Source organism: Triturus cristatus, chromosome 8, assembly GCF_964204655.1.
Source record: "Triturus cristatus chromosome 8, aTriCri1.1, whole genome shotgun sequence".
Lineage (NCBI taxonomy): Eukaryota > Metazoa > Chordata > Amphibia > Caudata > Salamandridae > Triturus > Triturus cristatus.
In genome coordinates, this window is record NC_140591.1 from 796,110,050 (window position 1) to 796,124,179 (window position 14,130).

At 44.3% G+C, this 14,130-nt stretch overlaps 1 protein-coding gene across 1 annotated transcript in view; it reads left to right on the forward strand.

The window, feature by feature from the left end:
• The window catches only part of BMX (BMX non-receptor tyrosine kinase), an 891,026-nt gene that overhangs the window by 526,486 nt on the left and 350,410 nt on the right, over positions 1–14,130 (forward strand). The window contains exon 12 of the mRNA XM_085620470.1: positions 12,810–12,937. Coding sequence (XP_085476596.1) covers positions 12,810–12,937 — 128 coding nt within the window. The remainder of the gene's footprint in view (positions 1–12,809; positions 12,938–14,130) is intronic.

Here is a 14,130-nt window from a genome sequence, read left to right on the forward strand (position 1 = left end):
TGGGTTATGCAATCACAAACATGATGGATAGACCATCTTTATTCTTACAAGTGCATAGTATCCTGTGGCCACTGCTAGACTCTAAATCAGGCCCTAAATTTCATTAAACAGTGAAAAATATTATATTCAAAAACATATTAGAAGGGTCGACTACGAATCCAAATCAGCCGTGGCAGAACTTTCAAACCAGCCTACTCTCATCCTCTTTCATTTTTCTCTTTTTTGCCCTCTCTCTCTTTGCTCACTTTCCTATCTTTTCTCTTTTGAATAGACAACAAAATCACAATGTAGCTTTACGTTAAGATATACACATTTGTAATACTTAAATGAACAGGAACCTCAATCCCCACATGGTAATGCAGGCTGTAGGAGATTTGCATCTACTGCATAGTTGCCCCCAACTTTTTGCTGATGTTTTTACTGTTTTATGACTCTAGCCAGGCTGTGGCCCTGCCATCCAGTACCCCAGCCTATCTGATTCCTCTCTAAACTGATGTGAGTACCCTAGGTACATACCAATTGGATACTGAGGTCACCCTGTGAGCCCCTTGTAGATGGTACCCTATGTGCCCAGGGCAAGAGCCCCTCAGAGGCCTACCAGGGGCAGCAGCACTTATTGTGCCACCCCTGGGACAACCATACAAACTGACACCACCAGACCACTACTGTAGTCTGGGTAAGGTGTTGCTTGCACCCCTTACAGGGATATAGGTAGCCTGTATCCCCCCTAATACAACACATATATACTCATAAGTCACCCCTATGGCAGGCCTTGCTAATCCTACCAGGCAGGGTGCTGGGATATGTGTGAGGGGGACCCCCTACATGAGTAGGGCCCCTCTGCAACTTTCGTTACCCTAGGTTCGAAGTTATTTGTAGTGCAGCCAGACCATATACTCTTAAGTACATTATAAGCAATCGCGGTAAAATGATAACTTGGGAATGGCTGCACCAAACCATGTTGTGTTAGGTGTGAAACAACTTGGAATACTACCCCCCCACCAGTCCTGGCGGCGGGGGTAGCATTCCACCATTCTAGAGGGTCAACATGGCAAAAGCGGTTGATTTATGAAACCAATTTAAAAGAGCACACGTAGTACAAAATGGAGGCTACCAGCCTCCCACACGATTCTGGCTGCCTGTTGCTGGGCAGAACTCCAGCCCAGGCCGATGGACAATAGGGATCCTGTTGCAGGAAGGTGTCTTCACCTCCCCAGACAGACTTTGTGGATTAGAACTGGGTGGGTGCACTTTAGGATTCCTTTCAGAGTTGCACGTAGGCACATTTGGTGCCTACTTCTGCATACACCACTTCAAACCGGTTCAGGGGCATCCTGCCCCTGAACTGGCGTGAAGTTGGACAAAGGGAAGTGGGTGTAGCCACCCTTTCCTGCCTCACCGCCCATTGGTGGACTCAGGAGTGACCCTTCCCCTTTCTTTACAATAAAGGTAGGCCCCTGGTCCCTGAGACTTTAGATTACACTTGGACCTGCAAATACTACAGAATCCTTGACCTTCGACTTGCTGCTGCCCAGCTCACAGAAGAAATCTCCCTTCGGGTAAAGGAGTTACCCCCCTGCTTGGCAGGCACCTAAGCTCTGTAACTGACCCAGTTGGCACTCCGCTGCTCCTATGGACAACGAAGACTTCTGCCATGACTGAGGTGGGTTTCCAGGCGTCCCAGAGGCCAGTGAGTGTGCTGAGTAAAGCTGAGTCCCGTGGACCCCATGGGTGCTGCAATACCCGACACCTCGACAAACCAGCGCCATCTTGCACTGCGCCCAGCCCTTGTATTCCATGAGGTTGTGCATTGGGCTGCTGTTAGCCCCACCGACGAGCATCATCTGTGCCAAAGCTTGAGGCCCCAGCTCAACCGAGCTTCCCGTGGGCCTTGTTTGAAGCACGCAGCTTCACCGCCTTTTGCGATCCCTTCTCTCTTGACTCGTGGGTCCTCTGAAGGGATCATCTTCAATTCCAAGGGCTCTCCTGGGTGCTCCAGGCCTGCTCTTCCATCTCCTAGCTGGAGAACCCTCTCAGTCCTCGCTGGTCTGCACCTGAGCTGTTTCCTACATCTGGCGTGGGTTGTGGCTGCCAGTGCTTGTTTGATCCTAACCCGACTTCAATGCCACAGCGTCCTTCAGCCTTCGTGGGACAGCCCTCCTCCAGCAGCTGGCCTTCCTTGATGCCTCCTGGACCGCGGGGCTTCAGAATCCAGCTCCTTGACTTCGATCTTGAAGCACCCGACATTGGTGGGCTCTCAATCCTGAGGCCCCTGGTCACTGGCTAGTGACCCAGACTCTGTCCCCTCTGCTTTCAGGTCCTTCTCTTCATCCTCCAGCTCCTCTTTTTTCACGGACTCGACGCACCTTCTTGTTTGCAGCAGTTTTTCCACTTTTCCCATTGAAAAGAAGAAAGCGACCAGACACCAAAAACTACCTATGCAGCCAGCTTCCCTGGGGCAGGTAACACTGGTACTTCGGTACATTTGTGGGTGTTGGTCCTCCAAGACCTTAAGTTTATTGTCTTGACTTTATACTGTTGCTTGAAGTGCCTCTAAACCTTTATTTTCTAAATGCGACATTTCCCATAGGTTTTAACGGGGGTTTACATTTTAGTTTACGCACTGCATGTGCATCGCCTAGGTCCCCTTTCTCACTACCTTGGTTGGTTCTAAAGGGGCCCAGCGATCCTCTGTGCTATAGGCACTGTCTCCAGAACTGTTGTGTTTGTTATACCATTTTTTTAGTATATGGTTTGGTCCCCCTCTGGGGCCCAGTGTTTAATTGTGCTATTTATTGTCATTTAAAGTGATTGATCTGTGTAACTTTGGCCTCTAGACTCATAGGGATTCTAGAGGGATTATTCTAAGAATAAATACATATGTTTTGCATATAGACTTGTGTGGAATACTCTTTCATTTGGTCATTCAAGAGGTTGTCTATGGTAAACCAATAAGCTTAACACTCCTTCAAGACTTAGCCTGAAGGCTGCTCTCCACAGCTACCATTAGGATAGCTTTCTTTAAAGATTGTCTTTAAACCTTCCATCAATAACAGATACTTGTACTGATATAAGGTGGACACTAAGAACTAGTGACCAGCATAAATCAGGCCAACTTCTCACATTGGTGTGCAGCGGTTGGATTCAGGCTTGCCATTGTTTTACCAGATAACAAATTGAATTTCTAAAGTGAAAACCACTACAAGTACCCAGGGTACATAAAAAATGCATAGCTTAAATACAATAAGTTCTACTGAACTTAGAGTTGTGGGTGGAGGGCTTAGCACACCCTTACTACAACTCAAGAGAGGGTTCAGTAGGCCACACTTAGTGTAGGTAGGTGCAACACCCCACTATACTAGTGATGTCTTCAGTACCAGGCACCAGTAGTGCCCTGGAAGGACCCGCAAGGATCCCTGTCAGTAGGTATGACAATATCACTTTTGCTGAGCTAAGAGAGATGTGCACTACTAGACATTTGAAGACAACCAAAGGTGCCAACACTCAACGTCTCAGGGAGATACTGCTAATTGCTGACTTCAAGCAGACTTTAGTGTCTGATGGGGCAGACAGGTTGGGTGGGCATCCCACAGAAGAGGACACCCAAATGGTGGAATCTGATGAGGGCCAGGAAGGTGACAATGACCTTGACCTGGAAGAAGTAGACCACTCACAATATGGATGTGGAGGCCCTCCATCCCTAATGGGAGAGTGGTGGATCCATACAGGAGACACAGATCACCTTCAGGGGGGTCTGACCATTCTGGGAGATCCAACAGGACCTCTGCCTCTTCTCAGAGAAGAGCATCCTCTGAAGAGAGGAAATGCAGACTGAACCAATATGAGCAGGCCAAGCTTCAGCTCAGAAGAGAACAGCTAGCATTAGACACAGAATCCATGGAGCTTCAGAAAGCTTCAAAAAGATGGGGTCTAGAGATCCCTGGTGGCAGTACTAATATCCCTAGAGTTAGAGAGAAAGTTCCTGACAATAGAAACCTGCATAAGATTGTGCCCCCTTATCAGACAGGGGATGACATCCACAAGTGGATCACTGCACTTGAGAGGGCCTGTACAGTTCAGAGGGTCCCAGTAGAGCAGTGGGCAGCAATCTTATGGCTCTCCTTTGCTGATAAAGGAAGGGACAAGCTCCTCTCTGTTAGAGAAGAGGATGCTGATGATTATTACATCTTGAGAAATGCTTTAATAGATGGGTTTGGCTTAACCACTGATCAGTACAGGTTGAAGTTCAGAGATACCCAGAAAGCACCAAATCAAGATTGGGTAGACTTTGTAGATTGTGCTACCAAGGCTCTGGAGGGTTGGTTAAATTGCAGTAAAGTAAATGATTATCAAGGATTGTGAAATCTTATCATGAGGGAGCAGATCCTTAATAACTGTCAGAATCAGCTATTGCATCAGCATCTGGTGGACTCAGATCTGACCTCTCCCCAAGAATTGGGAAAGAAGGCAGACAAATGGGTCCGAACCAGAATCAAGCAAAAGGTCCAGCCCTTGGGGGGTGCAACTAAAAAGGAAGATGCCAAAAACTCTGAGAAGGGTGGGGAAAAGGGAAAAGACCAGAAGTCTTCAACAGGCCCCCAAAATGTAGCATCTGATAATTCCCAATCTACCAAGAATAAAGGTCCAAGGAAGCCATGGAAAAAATGTGTAAACAGAAAACTCATTGGACTTCAGACTGTACCAAGTCCAAAGACTCCACAGCTACCACCACCCCTGCCCCTAAGGCACCTGTTCCCCCTAGTCCAGTTGTTGGTGGTGGTACCCAGAACAAGGGTTTAGTAGGGTTGACCCTGGGAACTGGAGAGGACTCTGGCCTAGTCAGAGTACCTACTGGCTGTACTAGTTTGTGATGGGGACCTGTCCCTGTTTGTAAGTGCCAGTGGTCTGGGAAAATACAGACAACAGCCAGGAATAAATGGAAGAGAGTCTCTAGCATACCGGGACACAGGGGCAAGTGTCACCATGGTGACTAAAGACCTTGTGGACCCCAGTCAAATCATACTTGGAGAAACCTACCAAGTGACCAATGCAAGCAATGTCAGTACCAACAATGCTCTGGCAGTTGTTAACTTCTCTTGGGGAGGGGTAACAGGCCTAAAGAAAGTTGTGGTGAGTGCAGACCTACCAGTAAAATGTTTGCTAGGCAACGATTTGGAGACCTCAGCATGGGCTGAGGTGGAGTTGACTACCCATACAGCAATGCTGGGTATACCTGCAGAAGTATTTGCCCTGACAAGGTCAAAAGCTAAGCTGACAAAAACTGAACAGGCCTTGGATCCTAGAACAATGGACCAAGGACCTACCAAGAGGAGGAGTAGCAGGGGTAAGGCAGTGCCTTCCCCCAGGATCAGTCTGAAGAGGCTCTTTTAGCAGAAGAGGATCTGTCCCCTGAAGAAGGAACTGTCCCAGGTGAACTTGAAACTGATCAGGTTGAGTTTTTGGGGACAGGGGGGCCTTCTAGGGCAGACCTGAGCCTGGAGCAGCATCGCTGACCCACTCTTGAACCCCTCAGACAGCAGGCTGCTGGGAATGCTTGTGGGACCCATAAGATATATTGGGATGATGGACTCCTTTACTCTGAGGGTCGAGACCCCAAGCCTGGTGCAGCCAGGAGGTTGGTCATACCTCAGAAGTTTAGGGGCTTCCTACTCACACTAGTCCATGATATTCCCTTAGCAGAACACCTAGGCCAAAATAAGACTTGGGACAGGCTTGTCCCTCACTTTCACTGGCCTCAGATGATTGAGGACTGCAAGAGTTTTTGTAGCTCTTGTATCACCTGCCAGGCCAGTGGCAAGGCAGGTAAGTCCACAAAGGTCCCCCTGATACCACTGCCTGTGGTGGGGGTTCCCTTTGAAAGGGTAGGGATCAACATTGTTGGTTCCCTTGACCCACAAACAGCATCTGGGCACAGGTATATTCTGGTGGTAGTGGATCATGCCACCAGATACCGAGAAGCAATTCCCCTTAGATCCATCACAGCCCCTGTGGTGGCAAGAGCCCTCCTGGAAATGTATTTTCCAGAGTGGGTTTCCCTAAGGAGGTATTATCTGATAGAGGTACCAATTTTATGAGCAGTTACCTCAAAGCAATGTGGAAGGAGTGTGTTGTCAACTATAAGTTCACCACCCCATATCATCCTCAGTGCAATGGGCTTGTTGAAAGGGTCAACAAGACCCTAAAGGGTATGATCAAAGGGCTCCCAGAAAAGCTCAGGTGAAAATGGGATGTTCTTCTACCCTGCCTTCTCTTTGCATACAGGGAGGTGCCACAGAAGGGGGTTGGTTACAGCCCTTTTGAACTTTTGGTTGGCCACCCTGTTAGAGGGCCACTATGTCTAGTGAAGGAGGGATGGGAGTTACTTCTCAAACCCCCTAAACAGGATATTGTGGACTATGTACTTGGTCTCCGCTTCATGATGGCTGAGTACATGAAGAAGGCAACCAAAAACCTGGAGGCCAGTCAGGAATTACAGAAAGCCTAGCATGACCAAAAAGCTGTGCTGGTGGTGTACCAACCAGGACAGGAGGTATGGGTGTTGGATCCAGTGGCCCCAGCAGCTCTTCAGGATAAGTGGAGTGGACCCCAAACCATATTGGAAAATAAGGGAGAGGTCACCTACTTGGTGGACCTTGGCACTCCCAGAAGTCCCCACAGGGTTCCTCATGTAAATCGACTGAAAAAATATGTGGCCAGGGATGACATGGGCTTGCTCATGGCAACTGATGAGGGACAGGAGGAGGAGAGTGACCCTCTCCCAGACCTGCTCTCTCACAACCCTGATGATGGGTCAGTGGATGGTGTAGCCTTGGCAGGCAGCCTCACTGCCCAGCAACAGTCTGACTGCAGACAATTTCTCCAGTCATTCAGGCATATGTTTTTACTGACTCCAAGTCAGACCACCTGGTGCACTCATGAAGTAGACACTGGGGACAGTCTTCCTGTGAAGAATAAGATCTACAGGCAACCTGACCATGTCAGGGACTGCGGTCCAAAAGATGTTGGAATTGGGAGTTATTGAGCACTCAGATAGTCCTTGGGCTAGCCCAGTAGTCCTGGTACCAAAGCCTCTCACCCAGGGTGGTAAAAGAGAGATGAGGTTTTGTGTTGACTACAGGGGTCTAAATGTAGTCACTAGGACTGATGCACATCCCATTCCCAGAGCAGAAAAGCTCATAGATAAATTGGCCTCAACCCAATATCTGAGCACATTGGATCTGACAGCTGGCGACTGGCAGATAGGGTTAGCTGAATCTGCAAAAGCCAAAACAGCATTCTCTACCCCTGGTGGGCATTATCAATTTATTGTGATGCCCTTTGGTTTGAAGAATGCACCTGCCACTTTTCAAAGGTTGGTGAACCAAGTCCCCACAGGCCTGGATGACTTTAGTGCAGCATATCTGGATGATATTGCTGTCTTTAGCTCCACCTGGGAGGATCACCTGATCCACCTGAGGAAAGTTTTGGAAGCCCTGCAAAAAGCAGAACTCACTATCAAGGCCACCAAGTGCCAGATAGGGCAGAGTCAAGTTGTGTACCTGGGCCACCTTGTGGGTGGAGGCCAGGTTCAACCATTGCAGAGCAAAATCCAGACCATCATGGACTGGGTTGCTCCAACCACCCAGACTCACGTCAGAGCTTTCTTATGCCTGACTGGGTATTACAGAAGATTTATGAAGGGGTATGAATCCATTGTGACACCCCTAAATGACTTAACCTCTAAGAGGATGCCCAAGAAAGTTCAGTGGACAGTCAGCTGTCAGAAAGCTTTTGATGACCTAAAACAGGCCACGTGCTCTGCTCCAGTGCTCCAATGCCCCAACTACTCCAAAGAGTTCATAGTTCAAACTGATGCATCTGAGGTGGGGGTAGGTGCTGTATTATCACAACTGAATGAAAAGGGCCAGGATCAACCAGTAGCTTTCATTAGCAGAAGGTTGACCCCCAGGGAGAAACGTTGGTCAGCCATTGAGAGGGGGGCCTTTGCTGTGGTCTAGGCCTTGAAGAAGCTGAGGCCATACTTGTTTGGCACTCACTTCCTTGTTCAGACAGACCATAAGCCCCTCCTATGGCTAAAACAGATGAATGGTGAAAATCCCAAACTACTCAGGTGGTCCATTTACCTACAGAGGATGGACTATACAGTGGAACATAGACCTGGGAGCATCCATGCCAATGCAGATGGCCTCTCCGGAGATTGTTTATTGCTGGGGGTAGCAGGGTCACCAGTGTGTAGTTCCATTACACACAATAGGTTTGTAGGGAGGGCTGAAATGTGGCTAGTTTGGCTAGTGGGGTTTTTCACATTTCAGGGGAGGGGTTCACATTTTTGCAGATGGTTGGTGTGGTGTGCTGAGGGAATTTTCAGTAGTGAAAAGAGCAGTAGCAAAAGGGACAAAGACTGGAGAAAACAGGATGTCGTATTTGATCAAATATCAAGCTTATTGAAGAAATATAAATTGCTAGTAATTGTAGTATTCTGTCAATCAACGTAAATGGGATCCTCAACAAACAGAAATATGGTGGGCTCATCACATGACTGGCCTCCTTCACACCCCTAGTTTTGTTTCTTCAGGAAACACATTTGAAGTCCAATTCACCTAAGCTTTACCTACCAAGGACATTTTCTGAAGGTTTCTTTTGCGTCTGCTGGGCTAGCTATGAGAGGGGTAGCCATTTATCTTTCTAGAAATTTGTCCTGGGAATTAAAACAAGTTCATAGGGATCCACAGGGGAGATGACTATGGGTAGCTGCAGGATTAAATGGGGGAGGATTTTAAATTTTGTAAATTACTATGGTCTGGTTAAGGATGATGCCTCGGCGAAGATCAATAAGCTGTTAAGGGGTATCCCCGGTCAGATTATTATGGGTGGATTTTAATTATATACAGGATCTAAAGAAGGATACCTCAAATAAAAAAAAAACAATTACAACCAAACACTAAAAGAGTGTTTGAGGCCATCAAGTACGATTACCAACTAATAGATCCATGGCATAAAGCCAACCCAGATATAAACTCCTACACATGTCATTCCAGCCATTATCAGACTGCATCCCGCATTGATTTTTTCTTAACATCTAGATCATTTAACATCTTAAAGGTAGACATTGGGACTAACTCCTTCTCTGATCATTCTTATATTAGGTTCAAACTAGAAATTGGTGAGGGGAGAAGGGAGCGATCGAGGTGGCAGATGGATCGCCTCCTCCTTCAGGATCAACAATGGGTACAGGGTATTAGAGTATGGATCTTTGAATATTTTAGGATCAACGAGGAGACAGCGGAACCCTTTGCGGTTAGGGAGGGTTTCAAGGCAGCAGTGCAAGTACAAATTATCTCTTTCTCGGCCGCCCAGTCGAGAATTCAACGAGCTAAAATAGCTGAACTTCAGCTGGCAGTGGAAAGGGCACAGGTCCTGAGAACGGTGTCAGGTTCTCATCAGCTGGAAGATGCCAAACAGGCGCTTAGGGAATTCTTTTTATTAGAAGAGATCAGTAGCTCCCGAACCTACCAACAACGTGTCTATAAAAATAGCCAAATGGTTGGAAAATTGTTAGCTAACTCCACAAAAACTAGAAAAGAAGCAGCTTTAATCTCAAAGGTAATAGACCCCAAGACTGGAGGAGAGGTATTAAATAGGGACGAGATTGCGCAGGTTTTTATGGAGCTTTACCAGCAGCTCTACACAACGGAATATCCGGTTGCGGAAGATATCATACAGGCATATTTTGATAAAGTAAATTTCCCAAGACTATCCAATTCTTTGGTGGATCAGTTAAAATCACATCTAGAAGGTATGGAAATTTTGGCTGCCCTAAAATCAACAGCTGGAGCTAAAGCGTATGGGGAGGATAGACCCCCAATAGAATTCTACAAGGTATACGCAAAAGAATTGATCCCTCCCTTGACAAAACTTTTTAATTATATTAAAAATGGCAGGCTGGTGCCCTCGCCCTTTAAAGAGGCGACCGTTGTTAGCTTCGTAAAAAAAGACAAGAACCCAAAAGATATAAATTCTTCTAGACCCATTAACCTCCTCCATGCCGACTATAAGATCTTAATGAAGGTTTGGGTGCAGCGCTTCTCACCCGCGGCACAGGAAATAATCCATAAAGATCAGACCGGGTTTATAGCTGGTAGATCTATGGCCACAAGCACCACATTTTTAATACAGGCATTGGAATATTGCAACACCTACTTAACCCCGGCTGTTATTATGATGGTTGATGCTGAAAAATCTTTCAACATGGTAAATTGGAATACCTTGTTTTTTGCTCTCGGTAGGTTTGGCATCCCTCCCCAGATCATTCTAATGCTGCAAAATATTTATCAGGGGGCTCAGTCTCAGGTGGTCTTCAATGCAAAATGGGGGGTACAGTAAAAATAAATAGGGAACAAGAAAAGGTTGTCCACTTTCCCCTTTACTGTTTACGTTTTTTATAGAAACATAAGCCATCCTAATACAAGAAAATGATGCAATTAATGCCCCACTCTTGGGTACGGCCAAGCTAAAGATATTTGCGGACGACATCATTTTATACCTGAAACCCAATAGCCTGAACCTGGAGTTGTCTATGAGGGAATTTAGTGAATTTGAGTTATTTGGGGGTTCTAAAATAAATCAAAATAAAACTGAAATTCTCACATTGAATTCTGACACAAATTTTGTCACAACCAATCTTAAGTCACAAGCAGCAAAGCCCAACCCCATACGATATTTAGGGATCTTTGTCTCTGATCAATATCAACAGTTATATAATTTGAACTATGTAAAAAATGCAGGGTAAAATGAAGAGACTGTTGGATAGGTGGCTGCTACTTCCTTTAACATTGGTAGGACGAGTATCTCTTATAAAGAGGACCATACTCCCGTTACTTGTCTTTCTTTTTATTAATATACCTATTAAAATTAATATAAACTATTTTAAAGAATTGGAAACCATGTTTAGACAGTTTGTTTGGGGGAAAACACATAACGGGTTGATCTTTCTTTGTTACAATTAACCATTGAAGAGGGTGGACTGGCCTTACCGCATGTACATACATACTATGATGCACCTTCTTAGATTTATCAGCTCATTTATTGGCTTTTAGTGGGTTAAAAGATAAAAACAAATTGGATAAAATGGTGCAGGAAGCTGGGTCTCAAATTCCGATATTTTTGAAAACCTCCAAACTACCGAAAAAAATGAGATATAAGACTTTGAAAGATTACTCCATCAGACTTCAATTCTTTTTTAAGGGAACGGGATCCTCTGGGTTTCACTATTTAAAATGGAGGGAATGCAAATACCTCGACCTTCAGATCTAATCTTGTTACTTATGAAATTGGAAGGTTTGTGGGTTAGAAGAGCTAAGACGCTTCAATTCAAGATAGGGTAATCACTTGGCAAGAGGTGCTGCTGAGGAGTAGAGATCAGAGGCACCCATCTTTTTTTGAGTATTGGCAGATTGTCATTTCTTGAATCGACAGAATTTCTCTTTTGGAGCACCGACCAAACTGGTGACAGCCCTTTTCGGAGCTAAGTTAAGAGGAGTGGGGAATTAATTTTGTTAGTTGCGTAACCTGGGTCAATCCCTATTGGTGGAGAGCCATCTTGAAACGGTGATGCGAGAAATGCAATGTACCTTCTCCAATCAAGAATGGGAAGTCATATGTTTGCGAGGGAGTAAGGCTCTGAGAGCAGCCAATTTGAAAAGAATGGCCTTTCTATCTCGGTGGCTGTCTTACTTTACACTGAAAGCACAAAATAAAAAATATCCGGAAGTCAAAAACAGATGCTTCGTTGCCAGGCAGAAGGTAAAGGGGCCTGGCTCCATATTTTGTTTACATGTCCTAGAATAGGGCCATTCTGGGGGAAGATTTTTTCAGCTTGAAATAGGGCAATCAAGAAAAGGATATTGCCAAAGTCCGAGGTGGCCCTGTTCGGAATTAGTAAAGATAGGACTAATTTGAGGAAGGCTGAAGAGAACTTTCTTTCTATCGCCTCCTTAATAGCCCGCTCTTTAGTTCTTCAGAATTGGCGGTCGAGGGGAGTTCCCACGTATGACAAATGGTTCAATAAAATGAAACGGACGAGGGCTTTCGAGGAAGCTTAAGCAATGCGTGTGGACGCTTCCAAGAAGTTTAATGAAAATTGGAAGTTCTTAAATAATTTGGAATATTGGACTGACTAGGAGTATTATACTGAAAAGGAATTTATGCACTCGACAATTTTTTAAGATTGGTGAAATTTGTGGTATCTACAAAAGAGTTTGGAGGGGTTCTCTGGTTAACTATAGGACTTTAGCACAAGCACTTTAGTAAGGTGTTATCTTTTTGTTTTTCCGCACGTCTTCACTTTAGCTCCTAAAATATATCGGCAGCTAAATATGATTGCTTCTCTGCTTTTATTAATGAATGAGAAATAAATTTGCTCTTATCCAAATGTTAACTTATGAACGATTCCTGTTATTATATTTACATGTGATTGCTCTGTTCTCGATGCTCTGCTCAATAAAAAATTAAAAATAAAAGACATTTTAAAAAAGGTTAAAATCGAACAGTAAAGCAACATACTAAATTTGTCAAACAGTGCTTTGACAAATATTATTTCTTTACGTCAAACCACCAATTCGGTATTCAATATTTAAATGTGACTTTAAACATCAAATGATATTATAATGAAAAAAGCAATTAAGAAAAAGTCATTGTTTTTAATGTTGATAAACATCTTCTGTGATGGATCGAAAACAGTAGCAGAGAAATATATTTTTTATTGAAATTTGCTTTTCTTATTTTTATAGAGACAAAAAAGGGGTGGTCAAACATTACCATGTTCATACAAATGATGAAAACAAAGTATATTTGGCTGAGAACCACTGTTTTGATTCAATTCCTAAATTAATCAACTACCATCAGCACAACTCTGCAGGTAAGCCCCATGTTTGAGTTATGATTTTGCTCTCAGGCTCCCCTTTAAAGAGGCAATATCTCATGTATATAACATAGACTATGAAACAAAGTTCATTTTGAGCCTATCTTTGATGATGGTGGTTTAGTGCTATAGAAGAACTCACATTTCCTAATAAAATAATAAGAGACACATCAAAGAGCAAAACTACACGTGCAAGTGGACAATGGATGAACACTTAGGGACTAATTATGAGTATTGCGGAGTAGGGTGGGATATTTATCACATATGATAAATAATGATACTCATGGGGGTGATAGTTAAAGTGTGCTGTAAATATCTCCTCTTCAGTGTTCTGAACTTGGAAAGGAGGTATAGATCCAGAATATATGTTTACCAAGTGTTTATTCATGGGTGTAAATCAATGAAAATGCGACAGAGAGTTGCATTTGCTAGATTCATTTTACGTAAAGGTGTATGAATTGAGGTAAAATTTAAGACAAAAGAGAGAGACCAGAGTTAATATGCCAAAGGAGGAGGATTCAAAATAAGATGTACATTGAAGGTGAAAGAAAGTTAGGCCAACACTGCTTCAAATGAGTCTTATGGCCAAATGTATAGAAGCTGTGTGACCTATAGAGGAAATTCTGAGAAAGGGCCTGCAGTGGGATTGATATCTGTGGATTAGTTACTAGTGATTGTGAGTACAAGTATGTTGCAGGTGAGTCTGAAGCCCAGAAGGCTAAGGTATATGTTTTAGCGTGGAGACCATAGCACACTGCAGGAAGTTTGTTAGGCTTCTAAAGCTAAATAGGTTTAGGGAAATATCTGTGATTTATTTGAGAGGAAGAACGTGATCCACATTAGGGCTTAATACCTGATTCCAAAATGTTGCAGATGGGTTGTTAGAATGAAGTGGCTCACAGCATCAAAGACAAATGAAATTTTCAGGGTGCTGAGGACTCCTGTGTTGTGTTAATCAACTGTGGTTTAAGATCGCACCAGATGTAAATTCAGAAAGCTTCAGGGCTTCTTGATTGTCTAAAACTTGTCCAGAATTAGTCAAATACATTGTAAGATTTGTGAAATTCCTTTAGTTGCTAATGAACTGTTCAGTCTGGGTGGAAAAGAGACATTAGGGATTGCTCTTCTCCGTAGTTTATGTCATTATTATTGTTTTTTGACATATGCTTTTATGTATGCTGTTTTAAATT